The sequence below is a fragment of the Lissotriton helveticus genome, chromosome 9, assembly GCF_964261635.1.
Source record: "Lissotriton helveticus chromosome 9, aLisHel1.1, whole genome shotgun sequence".
Classification (NCBI taxonomy): Eukaryota; Metazoa; Chordata; class Amphibia; order Caudata; family Salamandridae; genus Lissotriton; species Lissotriton helveticus.
The window spans coordinates 980,868,627-980,894,643 of record NC_136070.1 but is presented as its reverse complement, the minus strand read 5'-3'; the positions used below and the strand labels follow the sequence as shown (position 1 = coordinate 980,894,643).

The following is a 26,017-nucleotide window of genomic DNA, read 5'->3' as shown; positions in this document are numbered from 1 at the left end:
TCTCACTTCATGGCTCAAACTGACCACCGACCCCTTCGCTGGCTCATGCAAATGAGAGGCGAAAACCCAAAGTTGCTGAGGTGGTCTATTTCCCTACAGGGGATTGACTTTAGGGTGGAACACCGGCCCGGAGCTGACCACGCCAATGCTGACGGTCTCTCCCGGTTTTTCCGCCTTAGTGACGAGAACTCCCTAGAGGTTGGGTAGCTCTCCCCACTTTCAGCTGGTGGGGGGGACGCATGTTAGACCTGTCAGCCTTGGGGTGATTTTCCCCGTGACTTTTCGCCCTAGCCTCATTTTTTCCACCTATTTTTTGTTGGTTCTTAGGTCTTCGGGCACCTTTTTACAGCTAACCTGTGTTAGGGTGCAGGTGCTCTCTACATTCAACATGGCTGCCACTGGCCCCTGCTACTGCAGCGTGGTTTATTTAGTGTAGCACCCTAATTGCCAGGAGCAGGCTGGGTCCCCTTACATTGTTGCAACACCAGCCACCCAGCCCCTGTCCATAGTTAGAATGAGGGAAGCTCCTGGAACCATCCAGAATAGGGGAGGTACCAACTGCCACTGCCAACTGCCAACTGACACTATATAAGGAAAAGGAGGGAAACTTTCTAGTCAGTTGGGGCATCACTGACCTGGGGAACCCACGCAGGAGTTTTAGGCGGGTGGGCCTAGTGAGGAACCTATGCTACTGGGAGTGACAGGATTTAGGTGCTCCCTCTTAAGCTTAGTGAGGTGTCCAAAGCTATCCCCCTGATCTGGCCCAGTGGTAGGGAACCCCAGGGCCCATCTGCAGTGATTGAGGAGGAATTATTCAGGCCCTCAACTCATTCCCCCCCTCTTCTGCAACTTCAAGCAACCAAGGGCGCAGAATCATCCAAGCGCCAAGAGACTTACTTCATGAGACAAGGTACTGGACTGACCTGCCCTGCGCATCCCCTGCCTTCAGCTGGGCCTATCTGTCTTCCCCTGACTGAACTGTGTGATAAGCGCTATAATTTGCCCCATCCTGCCACAGTTCTGACTGACTAAGTTGTGGAGCGCTGTAATTTGCCCTCCTGCCCAGCGCTGTGTTTGAGGCTGCCTCCCTGCCCTGCCGGCCCCTAGCGCTGAGAAGCACTCCCAAGCGATACCCGCCGTCACCGCGCTGTGCACTGAAGCGCCTATTGCCCGGCCAACTCACCGCAGGAATCTCCTCAGAGGGAGCGCGTATTCCCCTCGGCGGCCCCCGTATGCCAGGAAAGGGCCGCCGGAATTCTCCATAGGCCGCGCTGGGCCTGGAAGTACCCTCCGGCTGGAGCGCCGCTCTGGCCTGATCCCCTCGGCGGCCCCCCGTATACCAGAAGAGGGCCGCCGCACCGAAACTGACAGGCCGCGCTAGGCCTGAAGCCGCCTTGGTCCCTCATCACGTGACGGGAGACGCGGCAGCGTCATCGGCCGCGCCCCCGCCTAAGCCGGGCCGCGATTGGCTGGCGCCCCTGCCTACCTTCGATGGAATCCCAAGATCGACGCGGAGGGGGCCGTGGAGCCTGAGAGCCCCCTCCGGTTGTCCCCAAAAGCTAATTCAGCCTCGCCCCAGCGCCGGGGCTCCTGAACTGCCCCCGCGTCGTGCAGGGACGGGTGAGGCCCCGGACGTGCTGGAACTCCTACTCCGGTCCCCTGAGTCTGCGCAAGGGCCCCGGAGGGCCGAAGAAGTGAGGTAACCCCCTGGGGAGGAGGGCGGTAGGCCAAGAGAGGCCCGAGGTCGCTCCTCCCCCGGGGTTAACTGTGACTGGGTCTTGTTGGCCCCCCTGTTCTGAATGTGCCTCATTTTATCGTTTTGCCTACAAATTTACCAGCCTACATTATTCAACGTGCTGCATAATTACCAGCCTGAATTACTCTTCATGAATCGTATTTACAAGCCTGAAGTGTTTAGCGTGCACCGTATTTACAAGCCTGATTTGCTCCTAGTGCACCATATGTACAAGCCGGAAATACGAGGGAGATTCATTCACTTCACTGTACTGAATTTTCTTGCAGAGGTGGGCTTCCTTGGTATTCTGATGATCTGATCTGGGTCGCAGCCGACCCGCATTCACAAGAAGAAAGGCTTGTCACAAATGACTAAAGGCTGTGTTCTTTGAAGTTCTTTGTTAACCTGAAAAGTACTTGCTGATGTGTTTTATTCCTTTCTAGGAGAAGCGACCATGAGAGGTTTGATGTGTTATTTAAATGCATTATAATTGTCGCTTCTTGTAGGATCCTCCAGGTTTATACCATTACCCCCTTGCCTGTCAAAGAGTTGGATGTGACAGGCGGGGTCAGTTAACGTTAAGTGTGGTCTCCATTATTGCGCCACTGTGTGTTTTACTGGACGTGTGTGTTAAGTGGCTGCTTTACACATAAGCCCCTGGCCGCCTTCCTGCTCGAGCCATGCTACCCCCCGGAGAACTGGCGGTCCCAGTTCTTACAGCGAGGTTTTTCATTTTGCCAACTGCAGACCCCTCCACAAGCCCGGCAGATTTTTCAGCCCTTTTGCGGCTAAAGTTTTGTTTCTCAGAGACAACACCCAGGACTGCAGGGACAGCATGCAGCTCAGTCACCCACCTTCCAGTATCTGCAGCCACAGAACCTCTTTAGTGTGTCCTTGCCTGCACACAGCCACCCTTTCGGAAGCAGAATCTGATATTTTCTCCAGGGATGGCAAGCAATGACTTCAGACAAGTCCTCCTAATTGTCTCCCCCATTTCTTTTCATACCATTGCACCTTCACCACCGTCATGGTGGCTGAAGGAGGACCCACCTGTCCGTTCTGCAGGAATTGTAGGCCCTTATGGATAAAGGTGCCATAGCGAGGGTTCCTGCCATAGAAGCAGGTACTGGCTGTTACCCCCGCTACTTCGTGTGCTGAAGGATGGAGGCCTTAGTCCTATTTTGTATCTTCTCCCTCTCAATGCCTTCCTGTGAAAGGACACAATCAAGATGCTAACCTAGGTCTTCTCTGTTCTTGAACCTAGAAACTGGACGGTGGCCTTGTAACTTACAGGGCACTTATTTGATTTCCTGTAGTCCCACCGGGGCTACCTGAATCATGATGGCCTTGCGGCATTTTCAGTTTGCAGTACTCTCTTTTGGTCGCATCGGTGGCTTTTGAGTGTTCATGAAAGTGATGCCCTTGGTCATAGCACAGTTTGCAAGGTTGAAGCACCAGTCGTCCCCTACCTCAATGACTGACTGTTAAAGGTGGTTTCGTCCCGGGCAGTCAACCACCTCCAGACAAGGGCAAACCTCCTATCATTATTGGGGGTCACTATAAGTGTCTTGAACTCACAACTGACTTCTTCTCAATTGCTCCCGTTAATCAGCTCTCTGCTGAATACTTCATACCATGCCTTGCAACTGGAGTAGAGAGTCCCCAACATCTGTGATCGCTATGCTTCAGCCTCAATCCAGGACCTTTGTCCAGCTAACACTGAGGCTAGTGGTATTGTTGTTGACGAGATGTAATGAGTGTTCCTGGGGCCACCCTGGTATCCGTGAGGGGTTGTCTCTGGCCCCAGGACTCGAATGTCCACGTTACAGCTGGGGAGTTCTGTGTAGGTCCATTTGCCATTCGCCAACTGGTCTCCTGCTTACAGCAAGTGCAGAGATTGTTTGTAGGTAAGTAAATCCTTTTCTTTTGGGACCCTAGTCCATTTTGACCTTGACTACGGTCCCTTGGGCTTGGGGACACTTTGGGAAGGTTGGGGACTCGGTCACCTGGCAATCACCTTGGCATCTGGCTTCGGACCATGGTTGCTAGGCAGCTGGACTTTCAAGGAGGGCAGGATTCCTTAACTTTTGGTGAGCCTGAAGTCTTAATAGGGGGCTAGCCAACTGGAATCACTTATGTCCCTATACTAGTGGAGCTCCTTTCCTCGAATGATTACCGCAGGCACAGTCCTTTTTGCAGTTCCCTTGGATGCAGCAGGTGCAGTCCAGTCTTTGGTGCAGACTTTCTTTGCTGAGTCCAGGGACCGGCAGGGCAGTCCTTCTGTCTTCTTTCCAGTCCAGTAATGATTTGAGGACTGCTTATCTGGGGTGCCATTTTTATGCCATGTTCATGTTTGTGGGAGGAGTGAACTCACTAGCCATTGGGGCAGTCGTTTCCACAAGGCTACCCGTCCCACTTTACATCACTTTGTGAGGGGTTGGCCACCAAACAATCCCGGGATAGCCCTCTCTACTGGAATCCAAGATGGGGCAAACCTTCTTCCCCAGTGAGGAGCAAAGAGCACACCCCTGTGGTGTACCCAGCATTCTGAGCCACTCCTCCAGTAAGGAGTTCTGCGTTGGGTGCTACCCCTCGAGAGAAGATGCCAGCCTTTCTGCCTACACCCAGGACCAGGAAGGCGAAGGTGTGATCGTCATTTGATTCACTGAGGCATTAGCCTCTTTGAAGCTGGTTCGTCTGTGGCCATTACCCAGTAGTCATCCTGCTGCAGCAGATCAAACCTCTTCCCTTCAGCAGTTCCTTGTTCCTGCGGATAGACAGGAAAGGCTACTGGAGGTTTGGACAACAAAGTGGTGATTTTTCTAAAGTCACATTTCTATTCAAATTTACCTTAAATCTGATCCCAGCAATGAGTCGGGTTTAATGTAATGATTAATTTGTTAGCTTGGAGTATTATCTTTGATGGTCCCAATTTAAAGTTAACACTTAGTGTAATGGCTAGTGAAACTCCTTGGTAGCCAATGGTGCGACCACCAGCTTTTTTACAGTGGAAATGGCAATTTCATATTTTCACTGTCAGGGCATGTTAAACCCAAAATTAATATGCCCTTCTTTTTAATATTAAGCACCCTGTCCTGTGGGTTACCAAGGCATTCCCTAGGGCTGTAAACTTTTTTTTTTTTTTTTTTTTTTTACAAAAGGAAGAATTTGGCCTGGCTAAAGGATTTATTTTGCCACGTCAAGCTGGCAGTTTTAAAACTGCGAGACTAGGCTACAGGGGCAGACCTACAGTCAGGTTTCCACCTTGTCACTGCTGTGGTGGTACAATTAAGTGCTGCAGTCCACTAGTGACATTTGACTTAGTAGCCCTGGGCCCTTGTGGTACCATATTTTAGGGACTTAAAGGTAATTTAAATGAGCCAGTCGAGTATTTGCCAGTTGTACATGTACTTTAGGGGGTCAGAGCACATGCACTGGAGCCTGGAAAGTTGGATGCAGTGCACCACAGAGTTGGAAAAACCTCCAGCATCAACCCAAACAGCTGGAAATTATACAAAAAGAGGTCCTTTCCCACCGTCCGAAGGCACAGGAGTCACAAGAGGACCCCGAGCAACTCACCAAAGATGCAGGCCCGCAGTGCAGAGGATGCGGTGAGGACAAAGATCTTGGTAGGTAGAGATGCTTTAGATTGGAGCTTCTTGTAGCCCGAAGATATCTGGAGGACAGAGTCAACAAGCTTTGGCAACTTTAAATTGACGCAATGCACAAGGTTTCTGTTCCAGCTGTTCCGACAAGGAATACTGTCCTCAAACTTGCAGTGGTTTCGTATTTGAATCATACTTGGTCAACTTTACCAAATGACCAATGCAAGCAATGTCAGGACTAATCATTCCTTGGCAGTTGTAAATCTCAGCTGGGGAGGGATAACTGGCCCTAAAGGAGTTGTGGTTTCACCAGACCTACCTGTGGACTGTGTGTTGGGTAATGATTTAGAAACTTCAGCCATGTTCAGGATACATGCAGAGATGATGGGAATCCCTGCCAGTGCATTTGCTGTTACTAGGGTTCAGCCCAAACAGTTAGGCCCTGAGTGGGCTCTTGGTCCTGGAAAAATGAACCAGCTAGCTCCTAAGAGAAGGAGCAGAAAGGGTAAGGAAGTGTCCACCTCCCTGACTCCCAGTGAAGACCAGTCTCCTGAGGGGGGATGATCTTAGCCCCTGGGAAGGAACTGTCCAGGAGGAACTTGGGCCTGACACGGCAAAGTTCTTGGGGGCAGGGTTTCTTTCCAGGGCAGATTTGAGTCTGGAGCAGAAATCCTGCCCCTCTCTTGAACAGCTTAGTCAGCAAGCTGCTGCTGAGGAGGCAGGGAGTATCAGTGGGTCCCATAGCTTCAATTGGGAAAATGGGCTCCTGTTTTATTACAGTAGAGACCTCAAGTCTGGTGCCACCAGGTGGTTGGTCATACCTCAGAAGCACAGGGGGTTTCTTCCATCCCTGGCACATGACATTCCCCTTGCAAGACATCTTGGGCAAAGCAGGACTTGGGACAGGCTTGTCCCTCATTTCACTGGCCCCATATGTCTGAAGACACCAAGGAGTTTTGTCGCTCCTGTGTCACTTGCAAAGCCAGTGGTAAGTAAGGTGGCACTACAAAGGCACCCACATTTCCACACCCAGTGTTTGGGGTTACCGTGAGGGGGTAGTGATAGACATTGTTGGACTTTGAAACCCTCCAATAGCATCTTGACACACTTGCATCCTAGTAGTGGTGGACCATGGTACTAGCTATCCAGAAGCTATTCCACTTAGGACCAATACAGCTCCCATGGGGCTTGGGCCCTCCTGGGAGTCTTTTCCAGAGTGGGCTTTCCTAAGGAGGTCTTCTCAGAGGTACAAACTTCATTTCTAGTGACATAACTACTGCAATGTGTAAAGAATGTGGTGTAAACTACAAGTTTACCACACCCTACCATCAACAGTGCAATGGGCTTGTTGAAAGGTTCAACAAGACCCTCAAGGGTATGATCATGGGACTCACAGAAAAGCTCAGGCGAAAATGGTATGTCTTACTACCCTGCCTTCTCTTTGAATACAGAGAAACTCCTCAGAAGGGGGTGGGATACAGCCCATTTTAACTTCTGTTTGGACATCCAGTTAGGGGTCCATTAGGTTTGGTTAAGGAGGGATGGACCAACCTCTCAAACCTCCTAAACAGGACATTGTGGACTACGGCTTTGGCCTGTGTTTCACGTATGGCTGAGTACACGAAGAAGGCCAGCAAAAACCTTGAGGCCAGCCAAGAGCTTCAGAAAGCTTGGCATCACCAAAAGACTGTGCTGACTCTTTACCAGCCAGGATTCAAAGTGTGTGTGATAGAGCCTGTCCCCAGCAGCTCTCCAAGACAAGTGGAGTGGCCCCCACACTATTCTTGAGAAGAAAGGTGAGATCACCTACTTGGTCGACATAGGCACTCCCAAACGTCCTCACAGAGTTCTTCATGTGAACCACCTAAAAACTTTCATTGACAGGGCTGACATGAGCTTGGTCATGGCAAATGATGAGGAACAGGAGGAAGAACGTGATCCTCTTCCTAATCTCCTCTCTCAGGACCGTGTTGCAGGCAGCCTCACTGATCATCAGCAATCTGATTGTAGGCAAGTCCTCAACCAGTTTTCAAACTTGTTTTCTCTGATTCCCAGTCAAAACACCTGGTGTACCCATGAAGGGGACACAGATGACAGACTGCCTGTCAACAGTAAAATCTACAGAAAGTCTGACAATGTCAGAGACTACATCAGGACTGAGGTCCAAAAAGATGTTGGCGTTGGGGGTCATTGAACCTTTGGATAGGCTTTGGGCTAGTCCTGTAGTCCTTGTGCCAAAACCTCACACCTAAGATGGTAAGAGAGAGATGAGGTTTTGTGTAGACTACAGAGGTATCAATGCAATCACTAGGACTGATGTCGATACAATTCCCAGTGCAGATGAGCTTATAGATACTTTGGCCTCAGCCAAGTATCTCAGTACATTTGATCGGACAGCTGGTTATGGGCAAAACCGACTCTCTGAGGATGCCAAACCAAAAAGAGCATTTTCAACCCCTAGTGGGCATTATCAATTTATTGTGATGCCCTTTGGCTTGAAGAATGCACCTGCCACGTTTCAGATGTTGGAGAACAAAGTCCTCATAGGTCGGGAAGCCTATTGTGCAGCCTATCTAGATGATATTGCTGTCTTTAGCTCTACCTGGGAGGATCACCTGGACCACATCAGGAATGTTCTGGAGGCCCTGCAGAAGGCAGGCCTCACTACCAACGCCAAAATGTACCATATGGGGCAGAGCATGGTTGTGTATTTTGGCCAAGTTGTAGGTGGAGGCCAGGTTCAACCACATTTAGAGCAAAATCCAGACCATAATGGAATGGGTTGCTCCCACTACCCAGACTCGGGTAAGAGCTTTCTTGGGCCTGACTGGGCACACCAGGGGGGTTGTTAAGGGATATGGGTCCATAGTGACATCCCTTAATTATCTCACCTCCAAAGGAATGCCTAAGAACGTTCAGTGGACAGTTAGCTGTCAGAAGGCATTTGATGACCTGAAGCTTGCCATGTGCACTGCTCCAATTCTCCCAAGTCCTGATTACTCCATAACCTTCCTTGTCCAGATAGATGCGTCTGAGATAGGGGTAGGTCCAGTTCTATCACACCTTAATGCAGATGGCCAGGACCAACCAGTAGCTTTTATAAGCAGAAACTTGACCTCTAGTGAGAAGCGTTGGTCAGCTATTGAGAAGGAGGCCTTTGCCATGGTATGGGCCTTGAAGAGGTTGAGGCCATACCTGTTTGGTACTCACTTCATTGTTCAGACAGACCATAAGCTCCTATTATGGCTAAAACAAATGAAGGGTGAAAATCCCAAACATTTGAGATGGTCCATTTCCCTATAGGGGATGGACTTTTCTGTGAAACGTAGACCTGGGAGCAACCATGCCAATGCAGATGGACTCTCCAGATATTTCCACTGACTCAACTGGGCAAGGTTAGTCTCATATCCTTTCGTTGGAGTGGGGTGCGGGGGGTTGTGTAGGAAAGTTGGATCTGCTTTCATGGTTACCTCCATTTCATGATGGGGTCAGTATGGTTTTTTGACTAGTCTGACTGGGATCCTGCTAATCAGGACCCGAGTCACTGTGCTTTCTCCCTAAATTTAACTTGGTAAGTGCTTTTGTACCTCCACAATTGGTACTAGTGTACCCCTGTAAGTCCCTAGTATATGGTACTATGATAACAAGGGCACAGGTACACCAGGGGTCTCCCATGGGCTGCAGCATATATTATGCCACCCATGTGAGACCACTCAAACTGTGACTTTAGGCCTACCATTGCAGCCTGTGTAAGCTGGTGCTAGCACAATTTACAACAGATATAAGGTTCCCTATATCTGAGGTCACCTCTAAGGCAGGCCTCTCAATCCTGAAGGCAGGGTGCTGGGTTATAAGTGTGTGGGTGCCCCTTCATGAGCAGGTAACCCCTACAAACCCCGGAGTCGATTCTCCAGGCTTTGTAAGTGTGGTCAGGCGTTTTGAAGCATATAATGGCCATCCGTCATTATGCGATGGCCAACTATATAGTGGCTGTACCGAACCTGGACATGTTTGCTATCAAAAGTGCTGACATTGCTCAGTCTCTATGTACGAAGAATCCATCTGAAGAGTAAGTTACTTCCCTAAAGCAACTCGGTTTCTGGTGGATTGAACAGCAAATTCCTGACCGTCCTCCCGCCTTTCCATTCTGTATAGTCGACATCGGATAGCTCATAAAGTCCAAGTTTAGGTATCAGCACACTATCCACCTGGTGCAACAGTTGCTTTTATAAACGGAAGTCAGAATGCAGGGTGGCCCCTATATATATTACTTCGAGTCATCACTTTCAGAGATGGGACAATGCCCCTATGGTCTCTGTTGGAGACCCGACGGTGTGCAGGAACTGATGCAGGAATAATTTTACATACCCTGTCTGGTTCCTGAGGAAATTTCAAAGGCGAGGAATCTGTGGTTTGGTAGAGCATCCACCAGATAGAGTGTTACGGAAAGTGAGTAAATTGTTCATCCTTGTGAAACACACTACTATTACTCTATAATTTGGTGGTCTGGTAATCTCTTTTTTTAATCTTTTTGTGAACTAGTATATCTTTGCTTTTTGATAATTAAAACATCATTTTCACATTGTTTTTAAATGTGTTATTTCAATGTTTTAATCTTAAGTACTACCATTCCTATATTTTGTCTTTTAATTATCTTAAAATTATAGACTAAAGGAAGCAGGACCACTGGATTCTCACAGCTGCGCCAGAAGTCGGCCCAGGAAGTTGTGCAAAGTGTGGTACAGCTGCTGAACCCACTATGTAACCACATGGAGAATATGCACAATTACTTCCAGGTAGCATTGCTTTCTTCACCTTAGACAATGTTAAATCATTTTTTTCAGGTTGTGTAGTAGGATTTCTTTCACAATACATTGTGTTCTACGTTGTTGCAATACGTTTTTCTTCTTTTCTTTATTTGTTTATGAAGAGCATTGACCAGACACTTCAAAGGATAAAAAACATATGTTAAGTTGTAACCGGAGAATGTAGTAAGCAACATACATCACATGATTTGCCAGCATAGCTTGATTAATCTATTTAAACATGTGAAATCTATTTAAGTAGTGCTAATTTGATAAAGGAAACAGAACTAGTGGGTACATCTGACAGTCTTGTAGGTCAAGAAAAGATTATACACCTTATGGGTGTATTTTATTTTTACATATGGTATTCTAATTGAACCATCTCCCTGCAGATTCCTCACATCATGAATCTTCCCAGGCATCAGACTGGATTTAGACACGTTGAAATAACTCTCATGCACTATATATGGTGCTACCCCAGCATTCTTGCATCAATTATTTTTTCCCAACCCCTTCAATACAGATCCAGCGTTGTTCTTCCTTTCAATTTGTTACAAAGCAATTGCTTTGCATCGCTTACAGGGTAATGTTCTGGAAGAAGAGGTCAAGCTGTCATAAATATATTTCCTAATAAATACCTTTCATTTTCCCACTTTTTTCAAGGTTCTTCTTCCGCCTCTCACAATACTCTCCTTGGGTGTTTAGGTCCTGCTCACACCTTCAGGCTTGCTTTTTGTCATGGCTTCTTGGCTTTGTTTGTTGAGGACAGGAATCAAACTTTTTTCACTTTTTGAGGCCATGATGAGCGATGAAGTCTGCTCCACATCGGGTCCTGCTCCAGGGATGGACACAGATATGCAGCTTCATTACAGAGGTAGTCTTCCCTTTCCAAGTTCAGTACATGTCGGATAGAGGTCGACTTCATCATGACATCATTCTAAGTCGTTCAACAATCATAAGCTGCTAACATGTCTTCTTGTCCCCATGCCAGTTTTCTGGCTCTAACCTCCATGTCGTCTTCAGAACTGCTTTGGTGGACATAAGTCACACAGTCTCCTCTGAGCCTGGGCATGCTGGGTTGCCCTTCTTTGACCTTCCTGGAGATGCTTGAAAATATGTGTGGGATGCGCTTTTGACTTTTGATGGTCCATTCTTCTATAGTGTACATGCTTCTTTGGCATTATACTGAAACGTACCAGTGCATATCTTGTGGCTTGGAATGTGCAAACAGTATGTCCTGTAGGCAGCATCGATGATTCAGAAGCTCTAGACTAACACAACCTTACAAATATCATGAGCATTCCCTACTTAGTCATCAGCCATATCAACCTATCCATGACCACAGGTCAATCAATCAATCAACCATTTGTAGCGCGCGCTACTTACCCGTGAGGGTCTCAAGACGCTGGGGAGGGGAGGCGTGCTCAGTTACTCAGACCAGAATCAGCAGTTACCTTCTTCGTCTTCCCCAGCTTCTCCTGTCAGGCTATTTTAATGCCTCTTCATGCAGGGTAGGTGCTTGAGGAGATCACATTTTCCTTTTTATTATATAGGCCAATAGGGTGCTCCAACCAGTGTACTACTGTTTCTGTGGCCTCATTGTCAAATACTTCCCCTTCCTACGTAAGTATAATTTATTAGGTCCCGCAATCACGTTGCATATCTCTCCTCTGAGGAATTCTGTTCTATCCCTCAGTGGTCTCTCTCTGATGCATTGTTGATTGCACTACTTCCTGTTCTGTTTGAGCCTTTGGGAGGTATTCCCTCTGGAGGGGGACTTTGATTCTGTTTACATGCATCTGAAAGAGACATCTAGCCTCAGATTCCTTAAATTTTGAATTCTCCCCAGACGTCAGACGGATCTGGAAATTATTCAGCAGTACCTCTGCACGCCAGGTATGGCATCATATGACTCCCTGGTGGCGTCGACTACGGTTGTGGCGTTAGTGGAGTTGTTCGATTTGGGGGTCTCTAGTTGGTACAGGTAGGTACCTGTGACAAATAGGGACCCTTGCGTCTAGTCAGGGTAAGGGGGTATACTCCTAAAATAACCCCTGTTCACCCCCATGGTAGCTTGGCACGAGCAGACAGGCTTACCTCAGAAGCAGTGTGTAAAGCATTTGTGAACACATACAGTAACCAAGTGACAACACTACATATGGACACCACACAAGTTTGTATATTAAAAATAAGTATCTTCTATATACATTTAACACAAGACCACAAATGACAAAAATCCACAATACTGTGCTTAAAAATGGTAGAATTAGCTTAGTTCTCTTTAAATCTTAAAATGCGACACTTTGAGTCAATGTACCTTAAGATGTGTAACGCTACACAACGAAAGTGTTGCAGGGAAGGTGATGCGTTGGTTCCTTACATGCAAGAACGGTGATGCGTCGGTTCCCTACTGCTGTGTAAGGGACGGTGATTCATCGGTTCTTCTCTGCGAGGGGAGGTGATGCATTGGTTTCTTACTGCGCTTCCGTGGCGATGCGGCACGCACGCCGTGATGCGATGAAGATTTAGTGCAAAGAAATAAAGAAGTCGTCTTCTTCTTGGTGCGATACGATGTGGACCATGACAGGCCCTGCAACTCTCTTCTCAGTGATGCGGCGGCATCTGCTGCGACGTCGATCCTCTTCTCCGGCGATGTGAGGTGCTTTGACAACGATGCGAGCCGCGACATGACCTGCGACACGCTTCTCGGTGATGCGGCGGCATCTGCTGCGACGTCGATCCTCTTGTCCGGCGATGTGAGGCGCTTCAAGGGCCCTGCAGTGACTCAGCCATTCTTGGGGGCTGATACAGGCCCTGCAACACGATTTCTGGTGATGTGGCGGCGTTTGCGGCGACTTGGGTCCTCTTCTCCGGAGATGCGAGGCGCTATCGTGTTGTGAAGCGTCAGTGGCAGTTCGGCGTCACGCTTCTTGCTCATGAGTCACGCTTCCACTTCCTTGCGATGCTCAGTTCCTCAAAAAGTCCAGCACAACTGCAGGAACTTCTAAAGAACCCTTGGGGAGCAAGTGGGTGAAGTCTGTTGTTCCTGAGACTTCAGCAGGAGGCAAGCTCTTTCCTCAAGCCCTTGGAGATCCTTACAAGTTGATGAAAGTACACACAAAGTTCCTCTCTCCTTTCTTTGGCAGTCAGGCAACCGCTGCAGGCCAATCCCCCAAGCAGCACTTCAGCTTAGGGATAGTCCCTCCTCAGTCTCTCTGGTTCCACTCCTCAGCAAAGGGTTCTTCTTTTTGTCCAAAGTGATGTAAAGTTCTTGGGTTTGGGTCCCCTCTTTTATACACAGTTTCTCTTTGTTCTCTGAAGGCAGAGAGGCCTTTGCCTAGTCCAAAACAGTTCTGGTCAGTCCTGGAGCACTCTGTTGACTCCTTCTTTCCTTTCACAGTGCAGGGCAGAGACATCAGATGCACCATTGGAGGTGAAGCCAGCATTGTGGAGGGAAGGCACAGCCCTATTCAGGTCCCAGGTGCAACTCCTCCCTCCCATCTAGATGCAGATCTCTCTATTCAGCCCTGTGCTGACTCACCCTGACTCCTGGAATCCCCCAGCCCCTGTCACTCAAACTCCAGACAAGGAATACACAACCTAGCAGAGGCAGGCTTGGATGGTTAGACAAGAAAATACCTACTTTCTAAAAGTGGTATTTTCAAATACAGAATGTTAAAACCAACTTCACTAAAAGATGGATTTTATCCTTCTGTGTTCAGGCATACTAAATTCGAATTTCCACCTAGTTTTCTGAGTCTGTTAGGATTATAAGATGTAATAATCAAACTGCCTATTCTGGCCTATGGAGAACAGGTAGCCTTGCAATAGTGAAAACCGAAAATGTCTGTAATTCACTATTAGGACATGCCACACACATGAGGGCTTGTCCTACCTTATACTTACAATGCACCCTGCCCTTGGGACTACCATAGGCGTGACTGATATGAAGAAAAGGCAAGGTTTAGGGACTGGCAAGTGGGTGCACTTGCCCAGTCAGCATGACAGTACCAGACTGCACGCAGGCTCTGCAATGGCAGACCTTAGACACATTTTACAAGGCTGCTTCTGTGGGTGGCACAACCAGTGCTTCAGGCCCACCAGCAGCATTTGGATTTACACGCCCTGGGCACACTCAGTGCACTACACTAGGGTCTGACAAGTAAACCAAATAGCCAAACATGGAACCACTGATTAATATATCAATTTACAATAGGGAGTACTTGCACTGTGGCACTGGATAGCAGTGGCACAGTTCCCAAAGCATCTAACACCAGCAAAAATACATGAGGCAACAGCAGAAATGGAAGGGAGACCCACACCAATGGTGCTAGGTCTAATGGTGGGGCTCCTGGTAGTCGCCTTGTAGTGTCTGAAAAAGAAGAGTCTGGGCTGTTGCTGCCTATTTTGGAGACTATTCCACCTCTTATAGTGAGAATTGGCTATCTGCACTCAGTGAGGCTAGTGGACTGGGGTGTTCCCCCGCCTCTGGGTTACATTCCCCTCCTAGTCTTGCTGCTGAGGTGAGTTCCTCTTTTGCAGATATGTTGAGGAGAGTGGCTACAGTATTGTAATTATCTCTGTCTATGGTGGAGACGTCCATTGATCCATTGATTGATGTCCTTTATCAAGATCAAACAGGGGTAGAGCCTGTTCTCCCATATAGTGAGGCCCTGTATCACATACTGCTGGGCACTTGCGCAAAGCCTGGTACGGGAATCTCAGTGGATCACGCTATATCTTGCAGGCACTTACCTGCTCCGGGAAATCTAGCTTGTCTCATAAAACATCCTATCCCTCATATTTAAGTTGTTCACGCTGCTTCAGCCTCACAAAATATGGATTCTCTACCTAAGGTTCCATTAAATAGAGATTCTAGAAGACCAATTTGTGTGGCAAACATTTTTTCCTCGACTGGTTGTGCTTTAACGTCCACTAACACGTCTTGTGTTCTTGGATGTTTTTCTCATGCTTCATGGGGTTCTTGTAGACTATGATGCCAACACTTCCGGAGGACCTCAAATCTAATCTTGAACAGCTGATTCTGGATGGACATCAGGCAGCTAAGCTGATTATTAGATATAGCATGGATACTACAGATTCAGTAGGCCAGGCCATGGCATCCTTTGTGGCACTACAGCATTGTGCCTGGTTGCAAACCTCAGGATTTTCAGAAGCAGTCCAGTTTGCTTTGGTCCATATGCCCTTTGATGGCCCAGGCCAACTCTGCATTACAACATTTCTGTGATAGATGAGGTGAAACAGAGTCTTTGTTTCTCTTTTTCTAATTATATACCTATTTGATTATTTCCCTACACTATTAATCTTTTGGTTTTTACACGGCTGGCCATGTTATGGCAGTGCCATGGTGGTTTAAGTTCCACCTATGGAGCTGGAAGCTTTGAGGGAGCTGTCCCTAAAGCTTCTCGTGGCCCAGCGTCCGGCACCACGGAGGTCACCTCGCCGGCCTCGGTCCAGGTCTCGGTCTAGAGGAAGGTCCGAGCACCTTTCTGGCGATTCGAAGTCTTCTTCGTTGTAGTGGTCGAAGTCAGGTAAGAGTCACCACAAAAAGCACAAGAAGTCGAAGCGTGCTTCGACTTCGCCCCGCCCGTCTCGTGACGTGGCAGAGGAACCTCGATGCTTGAGGCCCCGCTCAGCGGAGCGGGTGCCTGGGTCGGTTCCGTCTTTCCCTCCCTTTCTGGGGCCGGAAGCGAACCCCGCCCAACTCAAGGAACTTTTCCATGCCATGTGTGTCATATTTGGGTGGCCTGACCCGGCAGGCACACCTTCCGACCCTGCAGGCTCAGATTATGGAGGGGCCCCTGTTGTTCCAGTGGCGGCAGCGGCTCACACCCGGCTCCACGGCCTCTGAGCAGACCCATTCCTGGGTCCAGACCGACGCCAGTCGCACCTCCACAGTTACCTTCCCCGCGTTGTGTCCGGCGCCCAACGGCAGCGCCTCCCCGATCTTCATTCCCGATGACACGGAACTGGTAGGGCGTTCTCCTGTGCTAAGACCGGCGCCGACGTGGCCGTATGGCTCCATTACGTTTCTTCTGCCTTATTCTGAAGGGGTAGGAATGGAGGAAGAGGATTGGGAGGGGAAACCGGATCCCTTAGAAATTCCACCACAGCAAGACCTGGACTGGTATGAGGAATTGGGTGAGGCCAGTGGTCTGGACACCTCCCCAGATTCTGGCATGCTTTCCCCCTCCAACCCTGGCTACGGAGGAGGGAGCAACATTTGCCATGGTGTTGCGTAGGGCTGCAGAGGTCCTTGAGCTGCAGCTTCCTACAGTAGTGGTCAAGGCAAACGTCTTGACAGAGGTCCTGCAGCCTGGGGTTTCGAGCTCGGAACCCCTAATGCCTTTCAATGAGGCCTTGACAGACGTCCTTCTGGGGACCTGGTCCAAAGCCAGTACAGGGGCTCCTGTGAATAGGATGATCGCCCGCAGCTATCGCCCCACCAGAGGACTTACTTTTTCTCCCCAGCCCCCAAAGCTTGATAGTATAAGCTTCCACGTCCCGAGGCGCATTCCCTTCCACACCCCCAGACAGTGAATCCAAGAGTCAGGAAAACTTTGGGAAGAAAATGTTCTTTTCCACCAGCCTTGCGCGGTCGTCGGTGAATAACGCATGCCTCTTGGGCTGTTACTCCCATTTTCTATGGGATACGGTAGCGCATGTGCTGCCCAGAGTCTCAGAGGAGGACCGGGCTCCACTCTCCCAAGTAACATCCGATGCAGCTAAGTTCGCCATCCGATGTGGCTTGGACACGATGGACTCGGTAGGTAGAGCGATTTCACAACGGTGGCAGTTCATCGCCATGCCTGGCTATGAACATCTGGGTTTTCGCGGGATGCAAGCCAACCTTATGGACATGACCTTTTGATGGCTCACATCTCTATGGGGACAAAACGGACACTGCCCTTGAGCGCTTCAAAGAATTGCAGGCCACAGCCAAGTTCTTGGGCCTAACTACTGCCCCCAGGGCTTCATCCAGCTTTCGCTCCTTTCGTGGGTACGGAAGGGGCTACCAGTCGCGCCAACCCTATTCTGGCCAGAGGGTCCCGCAAGTTCAGCAACCTCTGCGGGCCGTGGACATGGCTCACCCTGGCCTCACCGGTCCGGGAACCAGAAATTGAGTCAAGCCACCATCCCCTCCTCCACGGCAAAACCGTCCAAGTCAGACCCTCCAGGAGCACTCTCGGCCAGTTGGTGGCAGAATACGCCATCACTTCCACCACTGGCAAACTATCACATTGGATCGGTGGCTGCTGCAAATAGTCCGGAGGAGCTACTCCCTCTCCTTCGAGACTACCCCCTTCAATGCCTCAAGCATATAATCAGCTGGCGGAGGATCACCTAGCCTTGCTCTGCAAGGAAGTCAAGCCTCTCTTGGCCAAGGGAGCTATAGAGAGGGTTCCTGGGCCCGAAGTAGCCTGTGGTTGCTACTCCCTGGTGCCCCAAGGAGGTCAGGGGCCTTCATCCTATCCTAGATGTCAGAACCCTCAATTTCTTACTCAAGAAAGAGAATTTCTAAATGCTCACCCTTGTTCAGGTCCTCTCTGCCTTGGACCCAGGAGACTGGATGATAGTGCTGGACTTGCAGGATGCCTATTTTCATATTTCCATTGTGCCTGCCGATCATCATTCCCGGCGGTTAACAATGCTCCACGAGCACTTTCGGTTCCTGCACCTTCCCGCTTTTCCTGGAGTCAGGGTAACTTGGGCCCAGATGCAAGCGTATTACAATGCTCTTCATCTTGTCTTTGGATCCTTGCCTTCTTCTGGTGCACCTGTAGGCCCACAGGTGCAGAAACTGCGAGTTCGCCTGTTGTTCTGCCCTCGGTGGCAGTCCGGGTCTTGGACAGAGTGGCGCAGGTGTACGACCCTTCGGGGTTTCCACCTGTGGCGCCGACTGACTCCGACACAAGATTGGTGGTTTCTCCGGCAAATGTTTTAGTGGTGCTGAAAGGCTCAGAGTCGGAGTCGGCGCACAACACTATTGGTATTATTGTGAAGTCGGCTCCCCCTCGCCCACTTGTGTCTGCGTCGTTGACGGCGCAGACAAACGCCCCTCCACCTTTCCATGCAGATTTCGATACGGCGCAGTCAGACGTTATTTACATAGTGGTTTACAGAACTGATGGTTTCTGTGGGTGCTTCACAGAAACAGTTGGTGGAAGGACATGAGGGGGTGATTTCCTTAGAGCAACCAGTGCTTTTGGATCCTCCTATGTTGGACAGCTGGATTGCTGAGTTGGGTGACGTGAGCGGGTTAGATTTATTCCCTTCTAGTCTTTTATCTCCTCCTGACCTTGCCTCTGATGCTAGTTCTCCGGAAGAGTTGAAAAGAGCGGCTAATGTCTTATATTTGACTCTGCCTACTGTGGAGAATTCTACAGACCCTCTCATTGAGGTTCTTCATCCTGGCCAGTCGGGGATTGAACCAGTGCTCCCCGTTTGTGAGGCACTTTCTGATATTTTAGTGGGGGCAGGGTCTAAACCTGTCTGGTATGCCTGTGGACCGTACCATTGCCCACAAGTACAGCCCTCTCCTTAATGGCCCGCTTGCCTTATTCATCAACCAACTCAGCACAGTTTTGTGGTCCAGGCCCACTTCAGCGTCCCATGATACGGACAACCTTCCCCATTCCCCACTTGACAAAGGGTCCCGAAAGCAAGACTGTTTTGGAAAACGTATCTTCTCTTCCATCAGTGGGGCATTCCGCTCCACTAACACAATTTGCATCCTTGGGCGCTTTTCCCATGTCTTGTGTGATTCCTTGGCGCAGCTATTGCCCTTGTTTCCAGAGGCTAATAGGGGGAAACTGAACGAGTTGATTTTGGACAGTGGCCAGGTTGCTTATCATGTGTGGAATGGACTCCAATGATTCAGTCGGGCGAGCCATATCATCTGCTGTAGCATTAATGAGGCGCACATGGCATCGTACTTCTGTATTTTTAGAGATTGTCCAGTCAGTCTTATTTAACATGCCGTTTGATGGAGTTTACCTTTTTGGTGCCCACACAGACACTACCTTACCAAGATTTAGGGACAGCTGGGGAGGTTCAGACTCTTAGCCTGCTCCGACTCTCTTTTTTCTCACTCTACTATTGGAAAGGGATGTCCCTGTTTAAGGGTCCCTCTTTTTTGTCTTTGTTCTTCCAACACTGTTGTTATGTTGTTATGGCTGTTTCATGGTGTTAATCACCAGAACAGGTGTTCGTCCCCTTTTTTTGTTCGGTTGTTCTAGTGTTGGTGACTAGTTGTCATTCTTGAAACTCTAAATGTGGTCTTTTCCTACCCGTAGGTGGGGTTTTTGTATGCCCCCTGTTGTAAGAATCCTCTATCACGAGATTGAATTCATCCTTATGTAATATCGGTCACTTGGACTTATTGCCCATTCTTTTTTTCATTGACTGTGGCTCTAGGATTCTGCTACTTCTGCCCTATTTTTACATTGGAAGCTCTGTTTCTTAGTTTACGGTTTTTATTTGGAAGCCTCTTGTCTTACCCTATGTATCCATCAGGTGTAATGGTACACAGCTTTTGGTTTACATTCCTTTGGAACTTTTTTCCTCTGCATCCTTCCATTGAGAGACATACAATTCAATTGTTACAATAGAGGCATACTTTTACTTGAGGCATTTTGGTTATTACCTCAGGTTAATTTCTCCCTTCAATTGATTGCTCTTCTCCTGTGGGATACAGAATGTTTCCACCTTGTGGCTTTGGTGTCACACCCACCTGTATTGCATAATGCTGCCTCTTCTGGCTGGAGGTTGGATTTGGGTGTCTCCATGGAGACTTTTGTTGCCTAAGGCCATGCCGTCCTGACAGTCACCCACTCTTGTCCGATTCAGAAGCTCAGCAGGGTCGGTTCTTGTTGGTATTTGGATGGAAGACAGCCTGAGCTCTCCAGGTACTGTTCCCTTTCTATTATGTTCTGTTATCCAGTATTATGGGTATCTTTCATAGATTCACATGCCTGAATCATTCCCCGTCGTCAGGGTGGGAGTCCCCGATACATAAAAGAGTAATGTCATAAAGACATATACATAGTAATTGGCCAGAGGCCTCTCATTAGTAACATATCCATGCCCTTTTGTAAAAAGGACCAAACTTTGGCCATGAGCCAATCAGATATCACCACCCTCTAGAACCTTCCTGGAAGGAGCCCTAGTCCCTCAGATTTTCTACCGCACGTCGGGGAGTCTCCACTGAGCTCTGCTCAGCTTCTTTGAATTTCTGGATTTTTTCCACAGATTTTTCTCAGAATTGTCTTTCTGTGAGGGATTTTCAGTTTAGCCATGGCTGATACTCCAAAAAAGGGGCTCTTTAGATCTTGTGCCTCTTGTGGCAAGAAGAGGCTTCATGTGGATGACAGGTATGAGGACTGCCTTTACTGTCTCTACCCTGACCATTCAGCAAAAGATTGTAAGGTCTGCCGCACTTTTTCAGCCAAAACTCTCAAGGACCGAGAGGGCCGCCTGCTGATATGGCTTCAGAGACTCAAGGACCAAGTGTGAGAAGTTGGCCTGATATATAGTGTTCACTATTCTAGTGATCACTTTGTATCATACCAAACAACCCTCATTGATGATTGGTTGTTAGTCAACCTTATTAGACCAGCTATCCTAGTAGCATGGACACGAGCAGTCTTCAGGCTAAACTCTAGAGGGCGTGTTAAGCCAGCTGTTTTACCATCACATATACCCCTTGAACACCAAGTGAAAGGACACCACACAAGTTGTTATGAAAATAAAGGATATTTATTTATAACAAGACTACCCTGAACTCGTTATGAGTCAGGGAGCTAAGCACAATACAAAACTCTTACGAAAATACTTCAAGTTGCACAATTTACACAAATGCCCGAGGGGCACGAAAAACCATATACACAAAAAGTGGAATGCGAAATACTAGCAGGTAAGTAACGAGATCCAGAGGCTTCAGGATCGCTAGGACTACACTACTGAACCCTAAGGTTAGGGTCAGGAGGCCTAGGGAGATCGGGTGCAGAGTGTGCACTCTCACGCGGGATGTGGGAAGAAGTCTATGGATGCTAGTGTTTCTAAAGTTACTGTTTCTGGACGAATCCGACTAGGTAGACTAAAAACGAAAAAGGATCTGGACACCTGGATAGTGAACCTGTGCTGGAGCACCGAAATACTCAGTTTACCTAGCCCAGGGGCCGCGGCTGCATAGGGTTCAAAAGACGTCGGGAATCCTCGTTGAAGTCTATGGAGCCTGAAAGAAGAAGTTGCTGGCAGGCGACCAGTGAAGATGTTCGGTGTGATCCAAGGCTGGATCAGTGAAGGAGACGACCTGAAAGCAGAGGGGACTTAGTTCTTAATCACTAGCCAGTGATTATGTGGGCACCAGGATGGCACCGGACGAAGTCACCTCGACCAGGTGAGTGGGCGACGCTGGACTCTGCAGTCACACGGGCTAGGAGGCGTTGTCGGCGTCCAGGCTGGAGGTGCGAGCTGTCCCACGAGGCTGTCGGCGATGCTGGACTCAGGATTTGAACAACAAACCTTGGCAAAGGCAAGCCCACGCGGTGGAGTCAAGATGGCGTCTGGAGTGGACCAGGAGGGTCCAGGGTACTTCTTGTTGGACAGGAAGCAAGGGCCAGTCTAGGGGACCTAGACCAGCGGTGAAAACGTCGTGGTACGTCGTCAAGAGGGTCACTAGCCAACGGGCAAGTGACCGGACAACGTGGCAAGCAGCAAGGAAGCAGAAGGGCCCCACGCAGATCTCGTGGATGCTGGGAGGCTGGACTTCAGTGCTGGAGCTGCTTAGGGTTAGGGCTTCTCAAACCCCAATGCACTTACTCGAGGGTCTCTCGGGGGTCGTGCTGGTGAAGCGTCGTGCAGGTCTTGAAGATGGCCGGTCCCACGGGTCTCGTCACACTCACGAATCTCAGCTGGGCTGGATGATGTAGGTAGAGGTCAGAGATGGCAGGGAATCCGGGTCTCGTCGAGCTGGGCAGTCTTGATCCGGAGGATGGACGTGCAGCAAACCGCAAGAGCTTCGATGATGCCTGCTGGTGCAGGGTGGCTACTCCTTAGCCACAAGGGAGAGTCTTCAGAGAAAGTCAAGAGTTCCTTTCGTGGAAAGTAGTTCAAGATTCAAGATTATCTAATTTGGGAAGGGGGCCTGCTCCTGCCTTTATCCTAAGAAAAGGGGCTGGCACGCGACTAAGTCCTGCCCTATGGGTGGGACCAGGAGGGGGGTGGTTACACCCCTCTCCTTTGTCCGGTCTCTCCCCAGCTCAGGGGCTGGTGTGCCCCAGGAACTGGTTTGAGCCGGCATATGCACAGTGAGCACCGGGGTGCCACTTGCAGTCACCTTCCTTTCAGCCCTGCCTACCTGGGATATACAAAATCCTGTCTGGGATGGTGCTAGCACCGCCCCTGACAGGAAACCCTTTGTCCAGGCCTCCGTTGCTGGAAGGACTCCCAGCAGCAGGAGGGCAGACTTGTGTCTCGGTGGCAGCATCCATTTTGTGGAGCTGAGGCTGTGTCTGACTTTAACCGGGGTTCACAGTTACATGCATGTCGTGTCCCTCTAGAAGGGTGGAATGCTAACCCCGTTGCCAGAATTGGCGAGGGGTTAGTATTCCAATTCGTATGACACCTTACTCGACATGTTTTGATGATGCTATACCAAAGTTAGCATTTAACCGCGAGGATTATAATGCACTTAAGAGTATATGGTATAGCGTTATCATGGAACAGCTATTTGGACTTGGTTCCGCAGGCTGCAAACGGGCTCAGCTCATGCCAGAGCACCATCTCACATAATTCCAAGCACTCTGCCTTCAGGATTGATAAGGCCTGCCATAGGAGTGACTGATAGGAATATATGTGTCCATTTTAGGGTTAGATATAGGAATAGAGGCCTTGGCGTGGTTGGAGAGTTTTCTGTCCGGGCGTTCCCAAGAGGTTAGGTTGGGCTCCCATAAATCCATCCATAGGGAGCTCAATAAGGGAGTGCCACAGGGCTCTTGTCTGAGCCCCACACTCTTTAATATTTATGTGGCCCCCCTAGCCAACCTAGCAAGATCTTTCGGGTTCACCCCCGTGTCGTATGCTGACGACACCCAACTCCTTTTTCCCTTTAAAAATCTTACACCTGCAATTAAAAAATCTTTTGCAGAGGGCATGAGTGCCATTGCAGACTGGATGTCAACAAACTGTCTGCAGTGCAATGTCGGGAAAACCGAAGTAATGTTGTTCGGTCAAGCGACGGCACTCTGGTCATCGGATTGGTGGCCTCAAGAACTAGGTCCTGTCCCTACTCCTAATAGCAAGGTCAAAAACCTAGGAGTACTATTCGACCAACAACTTACTTTCAAGGATCACACTAATCAAGTAGCTGGCACCTGCTTTCGGGCTATCGGGATGTTAAGGCGGGTCTTCCCCTACCTACCAGACCACTACAGGAAAACATTGGTCCATGCTCTTGTTATCAGTAGGGTAGACTACTGCAATGGTTTGCTCCTTGGAGTTAACGAGGAGCAAGTCAAGAAACTGCAGGTTATTCAAAACACTGCAGCAAGGATTGTCATGAATGCTCCACCAAGGACACCTTCCTGCCCCCTATTGACTCGTCTACACTGGCTTCCTGTGAAGAAGCGAGTTCAGTTCAAGACCTTATGTACTATACATAAGAGCCTAATAGGGATGGGCCCTAAATATTTTATTGACATCTTTCAGCCCTACATCCCAGGACGCTCCTTACGCTCCAGCAATCAGCAATTGCTGAAGGTGCCCAGAGTTAAGAAAGCCAGGCAGGGTGGCCGTGCATTGGCTTATACCGGACCCATACTTTGGAACACACTGCCGTTGGAACTAAGGTCCATTACCAATCATATGAACTTTAGAAGAAATCTAAAAACTTACCTGTTTCCCACCAACTAATGATTTTATCATCTCTGGTTACACTCTTATTTTTACTCATATCTGCAGTTATAGCGCGGAGATACCCCTTCGGGAGTCTAGTCCGGCGCTCAATAAGCATATAAAATAAATAAATAAATAAAATAATACTATATCTAAAGCAAAGGGTGTTTACACCACCTTGCCCCAGCTGTCGTGCAGCCAGTTGTGTCTGTTTGGGTGGCCAGCCAGGGGTGGCATAATACATGCTTCAGCCCCTGGTAGGCCCTGGGTACACCTATGCCCTGGATACCTAAGGTATGCTGTACAGGGACTGACAAGGTGGCCCAGTACCAATGAGTAAAATGCACCTAAGGTACATGGTTGTAATTTAGAGAGAGAACAGCTAGGCTGTGGGTCTGATTAGCAGGCCCACAGCCAGGGAAAGTCGTAAATCAGTGAAGCAAAAAGCAAAAAATCTGGGGTGGCCATGGGATTGCAGACCCCACTCTCCTACACCAAGCAGTCTCTTCAGGTGAGAGTGAGTGTTCCATTAGGAGTGTACACTCTTCTCCCAAAAGGCCTAGGACGTCATCCCCGGAACCATCTTTGCAGCCACCTCAAAAGAAGATGCCCAAGTCTTCAGAGGTTCGTTCTAAGGCCATGGCTGTGAAGGTTTCTCAACAAGATCCTGCCTTCAAGAAACCTTTTGTGACGTCTTCAGCTCTGCCTGTGACAACGTCGACAGCCACTATCTCCACGTCGATGGCGTCATCTTTAACATCAACGTCGACGACTACCACATCCTCGTCGTCGACGGATAGGTCTGTTCCATCTCTTATTGTTGTCAAAAAGTCATGGACGAGCGCCTCATCGTCGACGAAATCAAAATCGTCATCGTCGACAAAAGCTCCATCGACATCGTCGAAATCCTCATCATCGTCGACGGTAAAGGCTCCATCGACGACGACAGTTTCAGCATCGATGAGATCATCGTCGTCGAAGTGGCCGTTGACGGGCCCGTCGACGCCAGCGTCGGCGAAGCCGTCGACGAAGCAACCATCGTCGACGACGCTGCCGTCGACGACGGAATCTGGTTTGATTGTCGACGTTCCCCCGTCGATGACTACTCCGTCTACGGGCTCGACGACAGTAGAGTCGCCTACCTTGAAGTGTACTTATATGCACTTCAAGATGACCACGCGTACTCTCACGCCGGAATTGACCTCTCCGAGCAGGGTCCAGCCATTCCCACCTGCTCATCTTCTGGATACTGAGGACTCTGATGAGGGCTCTATGTTCCGAACAGCGACCAGCCCTTCTGAACTACACGTAAAATGGATGTGGAGTACCAGGAGGAATCCCAACCTCCTCCGCCTCCTCTACAGCCTATGGTGTGTCTCCCTGCCTCCATAGTGACTGATCTGCAGTTTCTGATTGCGGACTACAAGCAAAGGTTTCCGTCCACTCCTCCGCCAGATGTGGCACCGCCACCTAGGCCTCGGCCTCCTCCTCTAGTCCTTCAACCAGATCCGGTTCCTTCGCGTCCTCCGCCATCCTCTGATGAGGAAGACGTAGAAGAGGAGCAACAACGGGAGGAAGGGGAGCTCCAGGACACACAAGACAAATGGGATGACTACGTGATTCCAGATCCAGCATCCCCTGTACAGACACAAGCGGATTCACCCCCGGAAGACATTGGGGGATTCCACAATATCCTTGAAAGGGCGGCGTTACGATTCAAACTCAAGGTAACGTCGACACAACAGGATTGCTTCCTTTATGATTTTAAGGAACCATTCCAAAAGACTGTACGGTCCATTCCCATCATTGATTACATCTGGCAACAAGGGGAGAAAATAATGCAAAACCCTGCATCTCTGCCTCCAGTACTGCCCAGACTGGACAAAAAATATAAAGCTCCTGACACAGCTCCAGCTTGCCTTACTGGCCATCCGAAGCCGGACTCTGTCATTACC

At 49.2% G+C, this 26,017-nt stretch overlaps 1 protein-coding gene across 1 annotated transcript in view; it reads left to right on the top strand.

The window, feature by feature from the left end:
- The window catches only part of FANCD2 (FA complementation group D2), a 909,275-nt gene that overhangs the window by 504,902 nt on the left and 378,356 nt on the right, over window positions 1–26,017 (top strand). The window contains exon 31 of the mRNA XM_078661284.1: window positions 10,008–10,136. Coding sequence (XP_078517410.1) covers window positions 10,008–10,136 — 129 coding nt within the window. The remainder of the gene's footprint in view (window positions 1–10,007; window positions 10,137–26,017) is intronic.